This window comes from Chiloscyllium plagiosum, chromosome 28 (assembly GCF_004010195.1).
Source record: "Chiloscyllium plagiosum isolate BGI_BamShark_2017 chromosome 28, ASM401019v2, whole genome shotgun sequence".
NCBI lineage: Eukaryota > Metazoa > Chordata > Chondrichthyes > Orectolobiformes > Hemiscylliidae > Chiloscyllium > Chiloscyllium plagiosum.
The window spans coordinates 41,846,936-41,861,281 of record NC_057737.1 but is presented as its reverse complement, the minus strand read 5'-3'; the positions used below and the strand labels follow the sequence as shown (position 1 = coordinate 41,861,281).

General features: G+C 41.2%; 1 protein-coding gene across 1 annotated transcript in view; it reads left to right on the top strand.

Annotated features, from left to right (window-relative positions):
• Positions 1 to 5,361: 5,361 nt before the first annotated feature.
• LOC122564144 (cytochrome P450 2J2-like) overlaps positions 5,362 to 14,346 on the top strand; it is an 18,519-nt gene continuing 9,534 nt past the window's right edge. The window contains exons 1-4 of the mRNA XM_043718771.1: positions 5,362 to 5,605; positions 7,251 to 7,419; positions 12,071 to 12,223; positions 13,206 to 13,366. Coding sequence (XP_043574706.1) covers positions 5,399 to 5,605; positions 7,251 to 7,419; positions 12,071 to 12,223; positions 13,206 to 13,366 — 690 coding nt within the window. The 5' untranslated portion in view covers positions 5,362 to 5,398. The remainder of the gene's footprint in view (positions 5,606 to 7,250; positions 7,420 to 12,070; positions 12,224 to 13,205; positions 13,367 to 14,346) is intronic.

The following is a 14,346-nucleotide window of genomic DNA, read 5'->3' as shown; positions in this document are numbered from 1 at the left end:
CCAACATTTCAACACCCCCTCCCACTCTGCCGGGGACATGGAGGTCCTGGGCCTCCTTCACCGCCGTTCCCTCACCACCAGATGCCTGGAGGAAGAACGCCTCATCTTCCGCCTCGGAACACTTCAACCTCAGGGCATCAATGTGGACTTCAACAGTTTCCTCATTTCCCCTTCCCCCACCTCATCCTAGTTCTAAACTTCCAGCTCAGCACTGTCCCCATGACTTGTCCGGACTTGTCCTACCTGCCTATCTCCTTTTCCACCTATCCACTCCACCCTCTCCTCCCTGACCTATCACCTTCATCCCCTCCCCCACTCACGCATTGTACTCTATGCTACTTTCTCCCCAACCCCACCCTCCTCTAGCTTATCTCTCCGCGCTCCTGGCTCACTGCCTTTATTCCTGATGAAGGGCTTTTGCCCGAAACGTCGATTTCGAAGCTCCTTGGATGCTGCCTGAACTGCTGTGCTCTTCCAGCACCACTAATCCAGAATCTGGTTTCCAGCATCTGCAGTCATTGTTTTTACCACCTTGAAAATCATTCCAGTTTGCCTGATGCCAGGCAATAAGAATGGGTGAATTTCCTGGTCAGCTATCCTACTGAAAGCAATGGCAAATCACTGCAGAGTTTTGGCCATGAGGGTGGGCCATCCTCGTGGAATAACTTGCACAGCTGTTGGAAATGTGAATGGGAGAAAACGCAGGGGGTCATAAGATGATAGTTATGCAGAAATATACTTAAAATTGTATATAAGAAATCTTGGAAATGTATTGCTGTTACTTCAGTGTTACTGGGTCAAAATCCTGGAATTCCCTGCCTAAGCACATAGACTGCAGCAGTTCAAGAAGGCAGCTCACCCCCCACCTTCTCAAGGATGATTAGGAATGGGTAATATATGCTAGCCAACCAGTGACACCCATTCCCACAAGTGAAAGAGGCAAAATTCTATTGCATGGTTCTTCCAAGTAATATTTGCAATACTTACTAAAGTAAACAAAGCTTCATATGAACAGCATTATGCTAATCCAATCACAGTCATCAAATCAAATCAATATTTATCTTAATTTGTCATTTAAATTGAACTCAGTATTGTTGCCTGGTTTTGTTTAATCTCTTTGGTTACTGTCCTGTTTTATATTACATTATACAACATTACCAGTCATTCAAAAAATATTGCTGCAGTAGCAAAGATTCAGAAGAAATCATTTGGAAGCACTTTATTTTTGTACAAGATCACTTTTATCTCTTTATGTAAATTAAAAAGAGAATCTGATTATGAACAGAAACTTGATACTTAATCCTACTTTTGATTATTAGTTTGGACTTATTACTTCAAGTTCTGGGATTTCCCATGCAGTTGAGAATCTTTTTCTGTTCCAGCTAAATTATCTCACAATCTTCCTTCTCACATCAGGCCCTAAATCCTACGACTGCACACACCGGCCTATATCTCATTTCCTGGTCTCTGTACTAAAACATCAGTAGCTGCTCCTCCTGCCTTATACTGGTGCTGTCCCAAACCTCATCCCTGCTTTAAGTACAAGATTCTCAGCTGATACAGGGAGTCCTTGGGTTATGAATCAGTTCCATTCTTGACTATGTTCATAAGTCGATTTGTACACAAGTTGGAACACAATTGAAAATAGCTGTCACAGAAACTGATATTGCTGGAAAAACACTGGCAGTATCTGTGGAGAAAAACATTTCAGATGCAGCAACCCTTCAGGACTAAAATAGCTGTTCATAAGCACAAGAATATATTTTCAAGTCAGATCTTTAAAATTAATATTGTTATGAAGTTGAGGGTGTATACTGTACCTTTAAGAGAGAGTGAAAGCTGAAAGCTGGCAAGCACCTATCATGTCACAGAGGATGCTGAAAAATTGAAAGATGTAGCATTTTGGTTTTAAGTTATTTTCACAGCAGTTTAAATTTAACCAATCAGTTTAAATTATGCCCCAAGATACTAAAACCCAATTGAATTTGAATTTTACTGTTTTGACAATGTCGAACCAATGAGACAATCCGATGTGTTGGGGTATAAAAAGCAGGCATTTTGGACAGTTAGCCGAAAAGAGCACCACCTGCCATTGTCAGACAGAATGCCTGAAAACACTCTCTATCAAAGGTACCTTTTTCATCTGAAACATCTGAGCAGCAGAAGACCGAAGGCGAACCAGGAAGATCTGCAAACAGAGGAAGATCAACACCAGAGATGACAGCCGCTGTCTGGTTTTGAAAATTGAGTTGCTGTAAATTTAATAGGGGCTTTATTGGATCAGTGTATTGTTAGAGCGTGAGGTAGATAACAAACCTTTAAGAGAAAAGAGGGTTACAGTTGTAAATAGTTGTTGTTTAACGTTCACTTTAGAGTTAAAGAATAAAATTGATTTTTTTTGTTAAATAGTGGAGTTTTGGCAGTTCTCTGTCACTCATACTTTAACAGGTAATGAGGTGAGGTGAGCTTTTCTGTGTGTTTGGTTTAATTAGCAGAAGGGTCCATCATCATGTCGTTACAATATTAATACACTCATTTGTAGTATGAGCATTTGTAAGTCAGATGTTCATAAAGAGGGGACTGCCTGCTCTCCTAATGCTAGTGATGAAGGTATGTTGCACTGTTGAGAGTTCAGTCTTCTGGATGAGACGTCAAATCGAGATCCCTTCAGCCTTTGGAGGTGGATCTAAAAGATTCCAGGGTATCACTTCTGGCCAATATTTGTCTCTCGATCAACATCAATAAAGTATTCTCTTTGCTGTGCTCCTGTTTATGAGAGCTGTGTGCAAATTGACTGCCACATTACAACAGTGGCTAAACTTCACGAAGTATTAAATTAACAAGAAAGTACTTTGTGAAGTCTTGAGGTTGTGAAAAGCGTTATGCAAATGCATGTTTTTCCTTTCGAAGATCCCTGGCTTTTTATCCCCATTGACTTTTTCTCCTGTTAGTTGACAATCCATGATTAATGACAAGATTTGAAGCATCTGTATACCTAATACATGAATCATAAATTTTCTGTTATAAACATGCAATAAATATTCCTGGAGTTGCCATAACATTGCCTCCAAACTATACAGCATCTTGACTTGGAACCATGTCACTGTATTTTCACTGTCACTGGATCAATACCCAGTTATTCCCTTCCTTAACAGTGCTATGTGTGTCCCTACACCACACGTACTACAGTGGTTCAAGACGCCGGCTCACCTTCACCCACTCAAGGGCAATTGGGGAAGGATAACAAATGCTGGCAGAATCAGAGACACCTACATTGTGCAAACGACTAAATAAAAAACTTCAAGTTACTGTATTAGCAGAGTCTTCATTGCACTTTCCGAGAGATTACAGCAGCAGATTCTGAACACTCTGTGGAAATTGGCACCCATTAAGTTTTTCCTTAGAAGCAAGTAAACATTGGCAGTTATAGGGCACATGAATCGATATTGATTGTATACATGTGTGTGAGTGTACTGGATGTTTGCAGATTTTGCTTTGGCACTAAACTGCAGTAAAATCAGTGGATATCTCTTGGTGCAGTGAGTAGTGTCCCTGTCTCTGAGCCAGCAGCTGTCAGTTCAGGACATTCATCATGGGGTCAAACAGGTTGATTATCAACCTGCAAATCCTCCCAAAATGCCTGTGGAGCACAAACAGGAGAGCTTACTGTCCAGTCAAAACTGAGGGGAACTCAGCACAACAGCCTCCTCTTGTTAAAAGATTCCACACCTGGATTCTTCCCACTGGCCCCCACTCTGTGGCAAGCATCCTCCTTACTTCGAGGGACCACAGGAAGATTGATACGGCAGAACGAACCCATTCGGCCCTATCATCTCCGTGCTAGCCCTCTCACCATCCTCCTGCAAACCTTCCTCCGCGTATCTGCCCAATTTCATTTGAAAGTTATTGTTGAACCTGGTTCCACCAATTTTTCAAGAAATTAACTCAAGACCAAACGAACACTCGCTACTTAAGTGATAGTCTTCACATCTTGCCTCGGCCCTTTACCATAACATGTCTTTCCATTTCATTTAACGGAGATCTTATCACATTTTGCAATGGGTTAAACTAGTCCAGCAGGAACTATTTCTGTAAAGACGTCTATGGTACAACTTAAACTCTTTTCATGTGTGTCATAGCAACATACATGCTTTTGACTTCTTAACCTATGTAAGAGGTCTCCATGGCTCATAAGAATGAAACTATGGTCAAGCAGTTATGTAGAACATAAAAAATGATCTTGCAACACATCATCTTCATGTTTCCTCCGAAAGCTATTTTCCTGATCCAGGCTCTCAGTATTACAAACTACCAATAACAGAAACTGGAATAACAGCCAAACAGTCTATTCACTTTAGCTTTCTTTTGTATTTGTCTAATAAGTTCTGGTGGCACAGTGGTTAGCACTGCTGCCTCATAGTACCAGAGATCTGGGTTCAATTCCTGCCTCAGGCAACTGACTGTGTGGAGTTTGCACATTCTCCCTATGTCTATGTGGGTTTCCTCCCACAGTCCAAAGATGTGCAGGTTAGGTGAATTGGCCATGCTAAATTGCCTGTAATGTTAGGGGTATGAGTGGCTTGTGCTTTGGTGGGTCAGTGTGGATTGTTAGGCCAAAGGGCCTGTTTCCACACTGTAAGTCATCTAATCTAAATTTAAAACAGATTGACATTGAGTAGAGGGAGCAAGAAGAAATTGTGGGGTGAACCTTGTTCATTCTGATCCCATTTTGTGTTCCTGAAATGGTTTGGCTACAGATATCTGCTTGAATGCTAGCTTTAGTGCACTGCTGTGTGTATGTATTTTCACCTTTTGAGAAACAAATGCAAGGACGTGCAGAGAAAGTTTGCTGTACTTTTCCAGGTTTTCAGGTTATTGTAATTTGATTCACTGGATGATAACGAAGGTGAGTGGTGACTGAGGAAAATTGTGAGCTGCTGCTGTATTCTTAGCTGCCTGCCCAGAACCAAGTCTTTTGTTTCTTTAGTATCCTTTTAAGGAAAGTGTGGAGAGAGTTTGCAATACGAGTGTAAAAGAACGGTTAACCAATGAAAGGGATCTAAACATTTCACCGCCCCTTTTTCTGGTGATTGCAGATCCAGCTGTGGTTTGCAAATTAAAGCCAAGACAAATGAAAGGCTTTTAGGCACAGAAGTAAAGATTGTTCTTGTTTTAAGCGAAATTGCTTTTAAGAACTATTTTGTTTCTAATTTACGTTGACAGAGTTCTTTTCTGTACAAACTATGACGGTGATTGAAGTCAGCCTTGTCACAACATGTAGAGTATTAAATGAGATTGGAGAACCACTCCCACTAAAATCCCCAGCAGCCTCACTCATTGTCAGCTGACAGAGGAATTTGATCTCTGACTGTTGGACAAGTGTTTGTCTCTGGGAATAATGGAGCTCTCAGCTTTTCCCAGATTTTTCACCTCAGTGTTTGACAGATTCTCTGTGCTGGCCTTGTTCTTCATGGTGTTTGCCCTGGTCTTTGACTTCATGAAGAGACGCAAGTGTCAGAATTACCCTCCTGGGCCCCGGGGTTTGCCTTTCTTTGGGAACATTTTTCAAGTGAACTGGAACAGCCCCCACTTATCGTTTGCCAAGGTAAAGCACAAATGGTCAGAGAGCAGAGAGTGAGTGAGAGATCCATTGTGTCCTGGAACTAGGACTTCACGATAGCCTGCAATTTATCTGACAAAGTGTGATGAATTTGTCTAATAAGTTATTATGGTTAAAAAAAATCACACAACACCAGGTTATAGTCCAACAGGTTTATTTGGAAGCACACTAGCTTTTGGAGTGCTGCTCCTTCATCAGGTGGCTGAAGGAGCAGTGCTCCGAAAGCTAGTGCTTCCAAATAAACCTGTTGGACTATAACCTGGTGTTGTGTGATTTTTAACTTTGTACTCCCCAGTCCAACACCAGCACCTCCAAGCAAGTTATTTTGGAAACTTAATTTAAAACAGATTGACATTGACATTGAGTAGAGGGAGCAAAAACAAATTGTGGGGTGAATGTTGTTTATTCTGATCCCATTTTGTGTTCCTGAAATGGTTTTGCAACAGATATTGTTGTGAAAGAATTACTCAATGTTCTGTAAAAAAAATTACCAGGAGATGCAGAAATCCTTCACAAACTTAAATCTTGTAAAATCAAAGCTGTGGGAGCCAGCAAAATATCTCCCCTGACTCCCCACAAGCACTTTGTTCTCTTCCAATTTTTTGGTTCCATGCTTATCAGATAACATTAGCATAGCTAATAATGCTGGCTTGCTTTGTCTTTCTAAACTAATCATCATCTGTCACACTGGTTCCCTCCATCATACTTAACCTATCACATTACAACACATCATCTTCAGCATTAGCTCATCTCCCAGTGATTTAACTAACCTATCACAATCTACTACCATTATCTGTTACTGGAGCTTTGTAACATGATCCCGGGCATACATTGCAACACTAAGTTAGCTTCATTAAAAATTACACAACACCAGGTTATAGTCCAACAGGTTTAATTGGAAGCACACTAGCTTTCGGAGCGACACTCCTTCATCCGAAAGCTAGTGTGCTTCCAATTAAACCTGTTGGACTATAACCTGGTGTTGTGTGATTTTTAACTTTGTACACCCCAGTCCAACACCGGCATCTCCAAATCATAAGTTAACTACATATCTGCCAGAATAACTTCCATAATATCTGCTTAAATTATAGCTTTAGTGCATTGCTTTGTGTGTGTTTTCATCTTTTGAAAAACAAATGCAAAGATATGTAGAGAAAGTTGGCTCTACTGTTCCAGGTTTTAAGGCTATTTTAATTTGATTCACTGGGTGGTGACTGGGAAAAAGTGTTAGTTGCTGCTGTATTCTTAGCTGCCAACCCAGAACCAAGTCTTTTGTTTCTTTAATATCCATTAAAGGATACTAAAGGATGTGTTTAGTGGTGTGTGTGTGGTTACAGTATTTAAGTATTTCTCAGTATTAATCAGTTGATATGTGATTGCATTAACCAGTGCAACATTCGCTGTACATAACAAACGCAACACCAGCCTTGGAATGTGAGCTGGGAAGCCAGACATATTGAGGCCCAAAACCACCTCAGCGGACCAGGGCTGTGGGTGACTCTCTGTGTTTGAAATCATTCTGCGCTGACCCATGTTGTTATCTGACCCACATGTGGCCAGTGAGAAAGTCAAAAGGATAGCCTTCCCCTTTTGCCTAGTTAACTCATGTTTCTCTTTATTATGTTTTAAGCTATGGAAGGAATATGGCGATGTGGTGAGTGTGCAGTTCGGATGGACCAACACAGTGATACTAAACGGCTACAAAACCCTAAAAGAGGCGCTGGTGAAGAAATCTGAAGACTTTGCCGACCGGCCACAGTTTGCAGTGTATGAGGAAATCTTTAAGATGACAGGGGAAGGTAAATGTCACAGGTTTTAGAGACAGCCACATAAGTCCTGGGAAGTGGGTTGGGAATTGTTTTACAGCTTCTGCTTCCTTCCATTGGGCAATCTGCAGGACATTCAGTATCCCACTGTATCCGTGGGAATAGATGCTAAAGACTCTAGAGGAATTGGGTCTTGGTGTGTCTGGGGGACTGGTTTCGGTAAATTCAAATGTATTATTCATCAAGCCAGTCCGATACTGGTTTCAGTGCAAATACTTAAGTCTAGGTTCTCTGAATTCTCTGATGCAGAATGTTCTCCATCCCTTTTGGATACTCTGTGTGCCACCATCAACAAATCTATGCTTCTTGTGTATGGGAAGGGGATTGCTGATTAGTTGGAGAATTGGCCTGAAATGGAGTCAGTTTCTACAGCCAAATGGACAGCCCACATGAGGTACTTGCAGCCCCCAGCAACAAAACCTAGATGTCCTCAGAACTGGCAGAGTGAAGTCTCAGCATGAGTTTTAATGTTGCACCATCGCTGAAATCCTGTGAGAGAGATGCATAAAGGAAGCCAGAAAACAACATGCCTAGCAGCAACTAAATCAGCTCCCTCAAAGAGGGTAACTGGGGTAATCGTCCCTGAAGACAGAAATCTGAGTGGATTAAGAAATACCTTAAACTCTTACTCAATGGAGAACATTGTCCCTGAAAAGGCTTTCAGTGCCAATCCTGACAGTTCCGTTCTGGAGAAGCTGGACAACGGGACCTCCAAGACTAGGGAGAATCTCACTCCAAGTGATTCCCCAGGAAACAGAGTCATTCCAGCTTTAATCTTCAAAAGTGGAAATACAGCATTAACTCTAAGAAAAGGGGCAGAAATCAGCCATTGAATCTGCCCTGCCATTCACTGAGATCATTGGCTGGTCTGATAATCCATTTTCCTTCCTTCTATGAAAATAAACCTTCCAGCTCAGCGAGCATACATACATCCAAAAGCTGTTGAGTTTATGAGTTCAGTGAATATTGATTCACACAATAGTGCCAGGTCTAGATTGTCATGACAGAGTGCTACAGTGCAGATGTCTAAGTGGGTGAATTGATAAATAGACTGGCAGTGTTAAATAAGTACATGGATATTGCAAGGCTATAAAAATTCAAGTCCTGAATGATCTTCACAAACATGAAGGAATCCTATGTGTAAGTGTAAAACCTGCCCCAAACTGGTTGTCACAATTCACCCAAACGTTTGACCATTTCATGTGCAGAAACGTGGTTCTGGCGTACTGCGTGCAGCTCTGGTTGCCCTGTTAAAGGAAGGATATTAATAAACTGGAGAGGATTCAGAAAGAAATTACCAGCACATTGCTGGGAATGGAGGATTTGAGACATAAAAATAGACTGAAAAGACTGGAAATTTTATTTTTGCTAGAACATTGAGGGGATGACCTTTATAGAGGTTTATAAAATTATGAGAGGCCTTTCCAAGGTGAATGACAAGAGTCTTTTCCCTAGGATGGGGAAGTTCAAAACTAGGGGGAGTATTTTTGGGGTGAGAGGAGAAAGATTTAGGATGGACATGAGGGGCAGCTTTTTTACACAGGGTGGTTCATGTGTGGAATGAACTGCCAGAGGAAGTGGTGCAGTGACAACATTTAAAAGACATTTGGATAAGCACATGAATTGGAGGGATATGAGCCAAGTGCAGGCAGCTGGGACTAGTTCAGTTTGGAAACATGGTCGACGTGCTCTGTCTGTTTCCATGCTGTATGACTCTAAATTACCAGATGTCAGAAAAGAGAGTCCCCACCAGAAGGAAGGAAACTCCCCAGCCAATCCGAGGGCAGTACTCTTCATTGGTGCCAGCTATGTACAGAGCTGCCACCTTTTGTATTGGGTCCCCAGCCAAACCAAGCAGTGCTTCATTTCAGAAGTGCTTTCATTGTGTTCTACTGTGCATTGCTTGGGTCTTGATACCAAATGAGGCCAGGAGTCTTTCTAACTGTTAACATATGTTTATTGTTACACCATACATGATGGTACGGTTACAGAACAATATGTCCAGATTTGTGAAGGGGCTAACCTCTTTGTACAACATACGATTACTGAGGTCACATTGTTTTTTTTTATAGATATTTTTATTAGAAATTTAACATTTTTACAAGTTTACAAAAATAAACAAAACTCTCAAATACAAACATTGATATACAATTAAATCAAATATACAATAGCCAAAATTTAACAAAAGAAAAAATACCAAAGAAGAAAAAAAAACAAAACTCAACTGTCTACTAATCTAACCTACAACTAACCAGAGTGTATATTTAAGTCTCTTACATGCTCGGAATGTGTTGACATCAAATGTAATAAAACCCGTATTCGTGTTGGATTCCTCTCCTAAATTACAGCTGGCTCACTGATATTTGTTAAACCCTACCTGTTTCCCTCACTGCTGCATTTTCCTAGACATTCAGGTTGACTGTTCCCAATGCTCTTGGACCAGATCATCAGGAACACTATGTTGTTACGACACTGGGTAAACCCTCCTGCTTAATTTAAAACTGCAACACAGAGAAGATTTATCCTGTGCAGTAATTTGAGAGGCCAAGAACTATTTAAAATAAAAATTAACAACTTTATTTCTTTAAAGTAAAGCAGAGAATAATTAACTCACAACTATTTACACCTCCTTTCTCTAACCTATCTTTACCTCCCCTTCTACAATACTAGTCCGATAAAACTCTCAATTAAGATTTACTGGAAAATTCAATTTTTAAAACCAGCCAGCGGTCGAATCTTCTCTTTATCTTCGGTAGATTTGCTCCCCAGGCCAGTGTCGAAGTTTCTCTCGGTGCAAACTCCTTCTCCAGACAGGTACCACTCAGAGTTCACACAGAGTCTACAGCTGTTGGTCTGGTGGCAGTTCTCCTCCCAACTGTTCAAGTCTCCCCGGTCTTACAACATTGGATTGTATCATTGGCTTTTAAGATCGTCAATATACTCAATTCAAACTTGATTGAAATTTGTTTTTTTTTTCAGGGTATTCGAATCTGTTTTGTCGTTTCCAGGCAACCAATTACTTCAGGAGCTGGAACACATGTTACATTGTGTCTTATTGAGAAGACTTGGTGCTGTCACTGCTAGTGTTTACTCTCTTAATGGGATAGTACACCCTCATCTTCATAATAATGAAAGCCCTGTCAGACCATCCCTTGAAATTGAAAATCCTGGAACTTGCACCACTTCTTCAACATGTAGCACTTCTTCATTAGTACTGATCAGACAAATTGGCTGATTGAAGAATTCTGCTCTCAACTATCAGAAAAGTGAACCATCGGAAATTAAGAGTCAGCTACGACAGGATCTGCTTCTGGGGACAAGCGAGTTGATAGTCTCATATTATCAAGTTCAATCCCAAATACATCTCCTGGTTAGAAATCTTTAAGGAAGGAAGAGGCTCCTTTCTTTTTCAATTAGAATTGCAGAGGAATTGTAAAGTTGATCAAAAGCTGAGAAATTCCTCACAAAATGTCATCCAGCCTTCCTGCAGAATGGATTGGAATCATCATTTTGGCACTTCCTCATGAGATGGAATATAGTCACCTGACCTGGAGAATCTTCTGCTGGCTGTGGAAGACATATTTACATAAAATGCTGCTGATTTAATAAGGATTTGCTCTGATTCCTTAACACACACACACACACACACACACATCGAGGCCCTCTGTCAGCTTGTCCATTGTTCTTAAGTATGGTTTCAAACCTATTGAGAGTTGGAAGGTTACTACCTCTCAGAATCTAGAGTTTGACATGTAATATTGAAGGTGCACTGTGTAAAATCACTTCATAGTTGAAGGCAAGACAGTAATGATTGATCCAGAATCGAGGAAAACACTTGTATTATCTGTGTCGAAGAGTATGGTGCTGGAAAAGGGTAGCAGTCAGGCAGCATCCGAGGAGCAGTAGGGTTGACATTTCACGCATAAGCTCTTCATCAGGAATAGGGCTGATTCCCGATGAAGAGTTTATGCTCAAAACATCGATTCTCCTGCTCCTCGGATGCTACCTGACCGGCTGTGCTTTTCCAGCACTGCACTATTGGACTCTGACTGTCCAGCTTCTGCAGTCCTCACTTTCTCCTCCTTGTATTATCTGGTCAGTATGGAAGAGTTGAAACGAAGGGTCTGTTTTGATGGTTTTAGCTCTATGACTTTAAAGCAACTGAGCAGAATGCCTGCTCCCAATCATCATGCAACCCCACAGAGCTAACAACCGTCAAAAAGCTTCTTTTCTTGTTCATTTTACTGGATTTTCCTTCATAATGGAGGTGACCTATTTAATGGATTTTGATAAGGTGATTTTGCATTGTTAACCTGCTGAAAATGATCAAATCTATCGCACCAAAAGCAGTGGACTCCCCACTAGTAGGAATTTTATCACTTATAAGTTCTTCTTTACTTCACAGTGTCAACTTTTAAAATGTTCTTTCTCTATTTTTCATGACCATTGGTGAGTGGACCAGATCTCAATGGATAACATTATGGTGAAACATTATTGTTGTGCCATTCAGCTGCTCATTCCTCATCTCTTCTTGACAGATTCTCTGGAAGATATTGTCCATTATACAATACCATAGAAAGTTGTAAAAAAAAAAAATCACTATCTTTCTGTTGTAATGCTGTAGGCATTGTCTTCGCAAGATATGGTCCCTGGTGGAGAGAACAGAGAAGGTTTTCACTTTCGACACTGAGAAACTTTGGGCTTGGGAAGAGATCTCTGGAGGCAAGAATCCTGGAGGAAGCTAAATTTTTAAACAAACAGTTTGAAAATGCAAAAGGTAAGGAATTGATATTTTCGAGGACGTGGAAGATCCGTGAGCTGTTGTGGAGATGCACTAACACTTTGTGCGCATATTAAAATTCCACAGGAATTTAGCAACACATGTCCAAGATCCCCCTTAACGTTAATATGAAACAAACTGATTGTCAGGAATATCAGTGATCTGATAGATTGTCCCAGAATGGTTTTCCAGGCGGCACCATCATCCCTTGAAGTTTCTGAAGCACTGCCTTAGTTTGTGGGACCTTGGTGCTGGGTCTGTTTGTAGTTCCTGAAGGCTGTTGTTGATCAGAATGTGTGCAGAGACACTGGAGCTGTCCGGGCCAAAAGGAGCAGAGATTTGGTAATGAGTTGTGGAGTTGGAGGTTTGGAAATTAAAAAAGTAAGGAGAACTTTATCCATGAGTACCTGATGAGGTTCTTCTGAATAGCCAAAAGTAGGTTAACATTCTCTTCTTCCCCAGCGAGTGATGGAGGTGGGGAAATTCAACATACTCAAGGTTGAGTTAACCAGATTTTTGATCTACACGGGAGTCCAAATGTTATGGGGAGCAGGCAAGAAATTAGAGTTAAGGCCACGACAGATTAGCTGTGACCTGATTGACAGAGCAAGAACAAGAGGACAAGTGGCCTGCCCCTGCTATTTCCTCTCGTCTTGTGATCTCACATGATCTACAAAAGACAAGAGGACAATTATCATTTACAGTGCAATGGGAGAAAGTTGGGAGTAGGACCAGGTGATTTCCTTTTACTGACAGACAGTACAGACATGATGGGATGAATGGCCCCAAACTGCATTGCAGCTATTTTTCTAAGGAGGGCAAGCAGTGGCTGGGATTCAATAGATTCAATTTTGAATTGAACGCCAGCCCGCAGCAGTTACTAAAATCCCTCCGTACGATCGGTAAATGTGAGAGCTCAGACATGCTTGCTGGTAGCATTTTGACTTGGAACATTCACAAGTGACATTTTTTTCTTCAGGTCTCCCTTTTGACCCACACATCAGTCTGAACAATGCAGCCTCAAACATTATCTGCTCAATCGTCTTTGGAGAACGATTTGACTATCAAGATGAAAAATTCCATAAATTCCTTCACTATCTCTCAGAGGATTTGGTCTTGGAAGGTGGATTTTGGGGTCAGGTAAATCAGATCCACAAGTATATTGGGAAACTGTGTTGTAGGATTTTGAACATCATTTCCAATCTCATATGGAGCAAATCCAAGATGGAGTCACGGTTTAAGACAGTGATAAATCTCTATTTTTAGAGGAAATAATGCAATGACTTGGGAACTCGGACTGATGAAAGGCCCAGTACAAGTACAAGATCCTTTATCCAAAATGCTCGGGACCAGCTGTTTTTCGGAATTTGGAATTTTTCAGTTTTCAGAATGTTACAGTTTAATGGTGAAATTTCTAAAAATCTTACCAGAGAAGCAGACTTCTAACTAAGAACATACTTGGCCACGTCCCTCCATGTCTCATCTGGGTGACACACATCGAGTGGGTGTGGACATGTGTTGACTGTTTGCTCGCCAAACAACCTTATTAATGCAAGGTTTGTGAAGGTTTGTAGCTCAGGTTGAGGTTTAGGGTGTAGGTTTGCTCGCTGAGCTGTAGGTTTGATATCCAGATGTTTCATTACCTGGCTAGGTAACATCATCAGTGGCAACCTCCAAGTGAAGCAAAGCTGTTGTCTCCTGCTTTCTATTTATATCTTTCTCCTGGATGGGGTTCCTGGGGTTTGTGGTGATGTCATTTTCTGTTCGTTTTCTGAGGGGTTGATAGATGGCATCTAGATCTATGTGTTTGTTTATGGCGTTGTGGTTGGAGTGCCAGGCGTCCAGGAATTCTCTGGCATGTCTTTGCTTAGCCTGTCCCAAGATAGATGTGTTATCCCAGTCAAAATGGTGGGTTTTTTTCATCCATGTGTAGGGCTACGAGGGAGAGAGGGTCGTGTCTTTTTGTGGCTAGCTGGTGTTCATGTATCCTGGTGGCTAACTTTCTTCCTGTTTGTCCTAAGTAGTGTTTGTGGCAGTCCTTGCATGGAATTTTGTAGACGACTTTGGTTTTGTCCATGGGTTGTACTGGGTCTTTTAAGTTTGTTAGTTTTTGTTTGAGA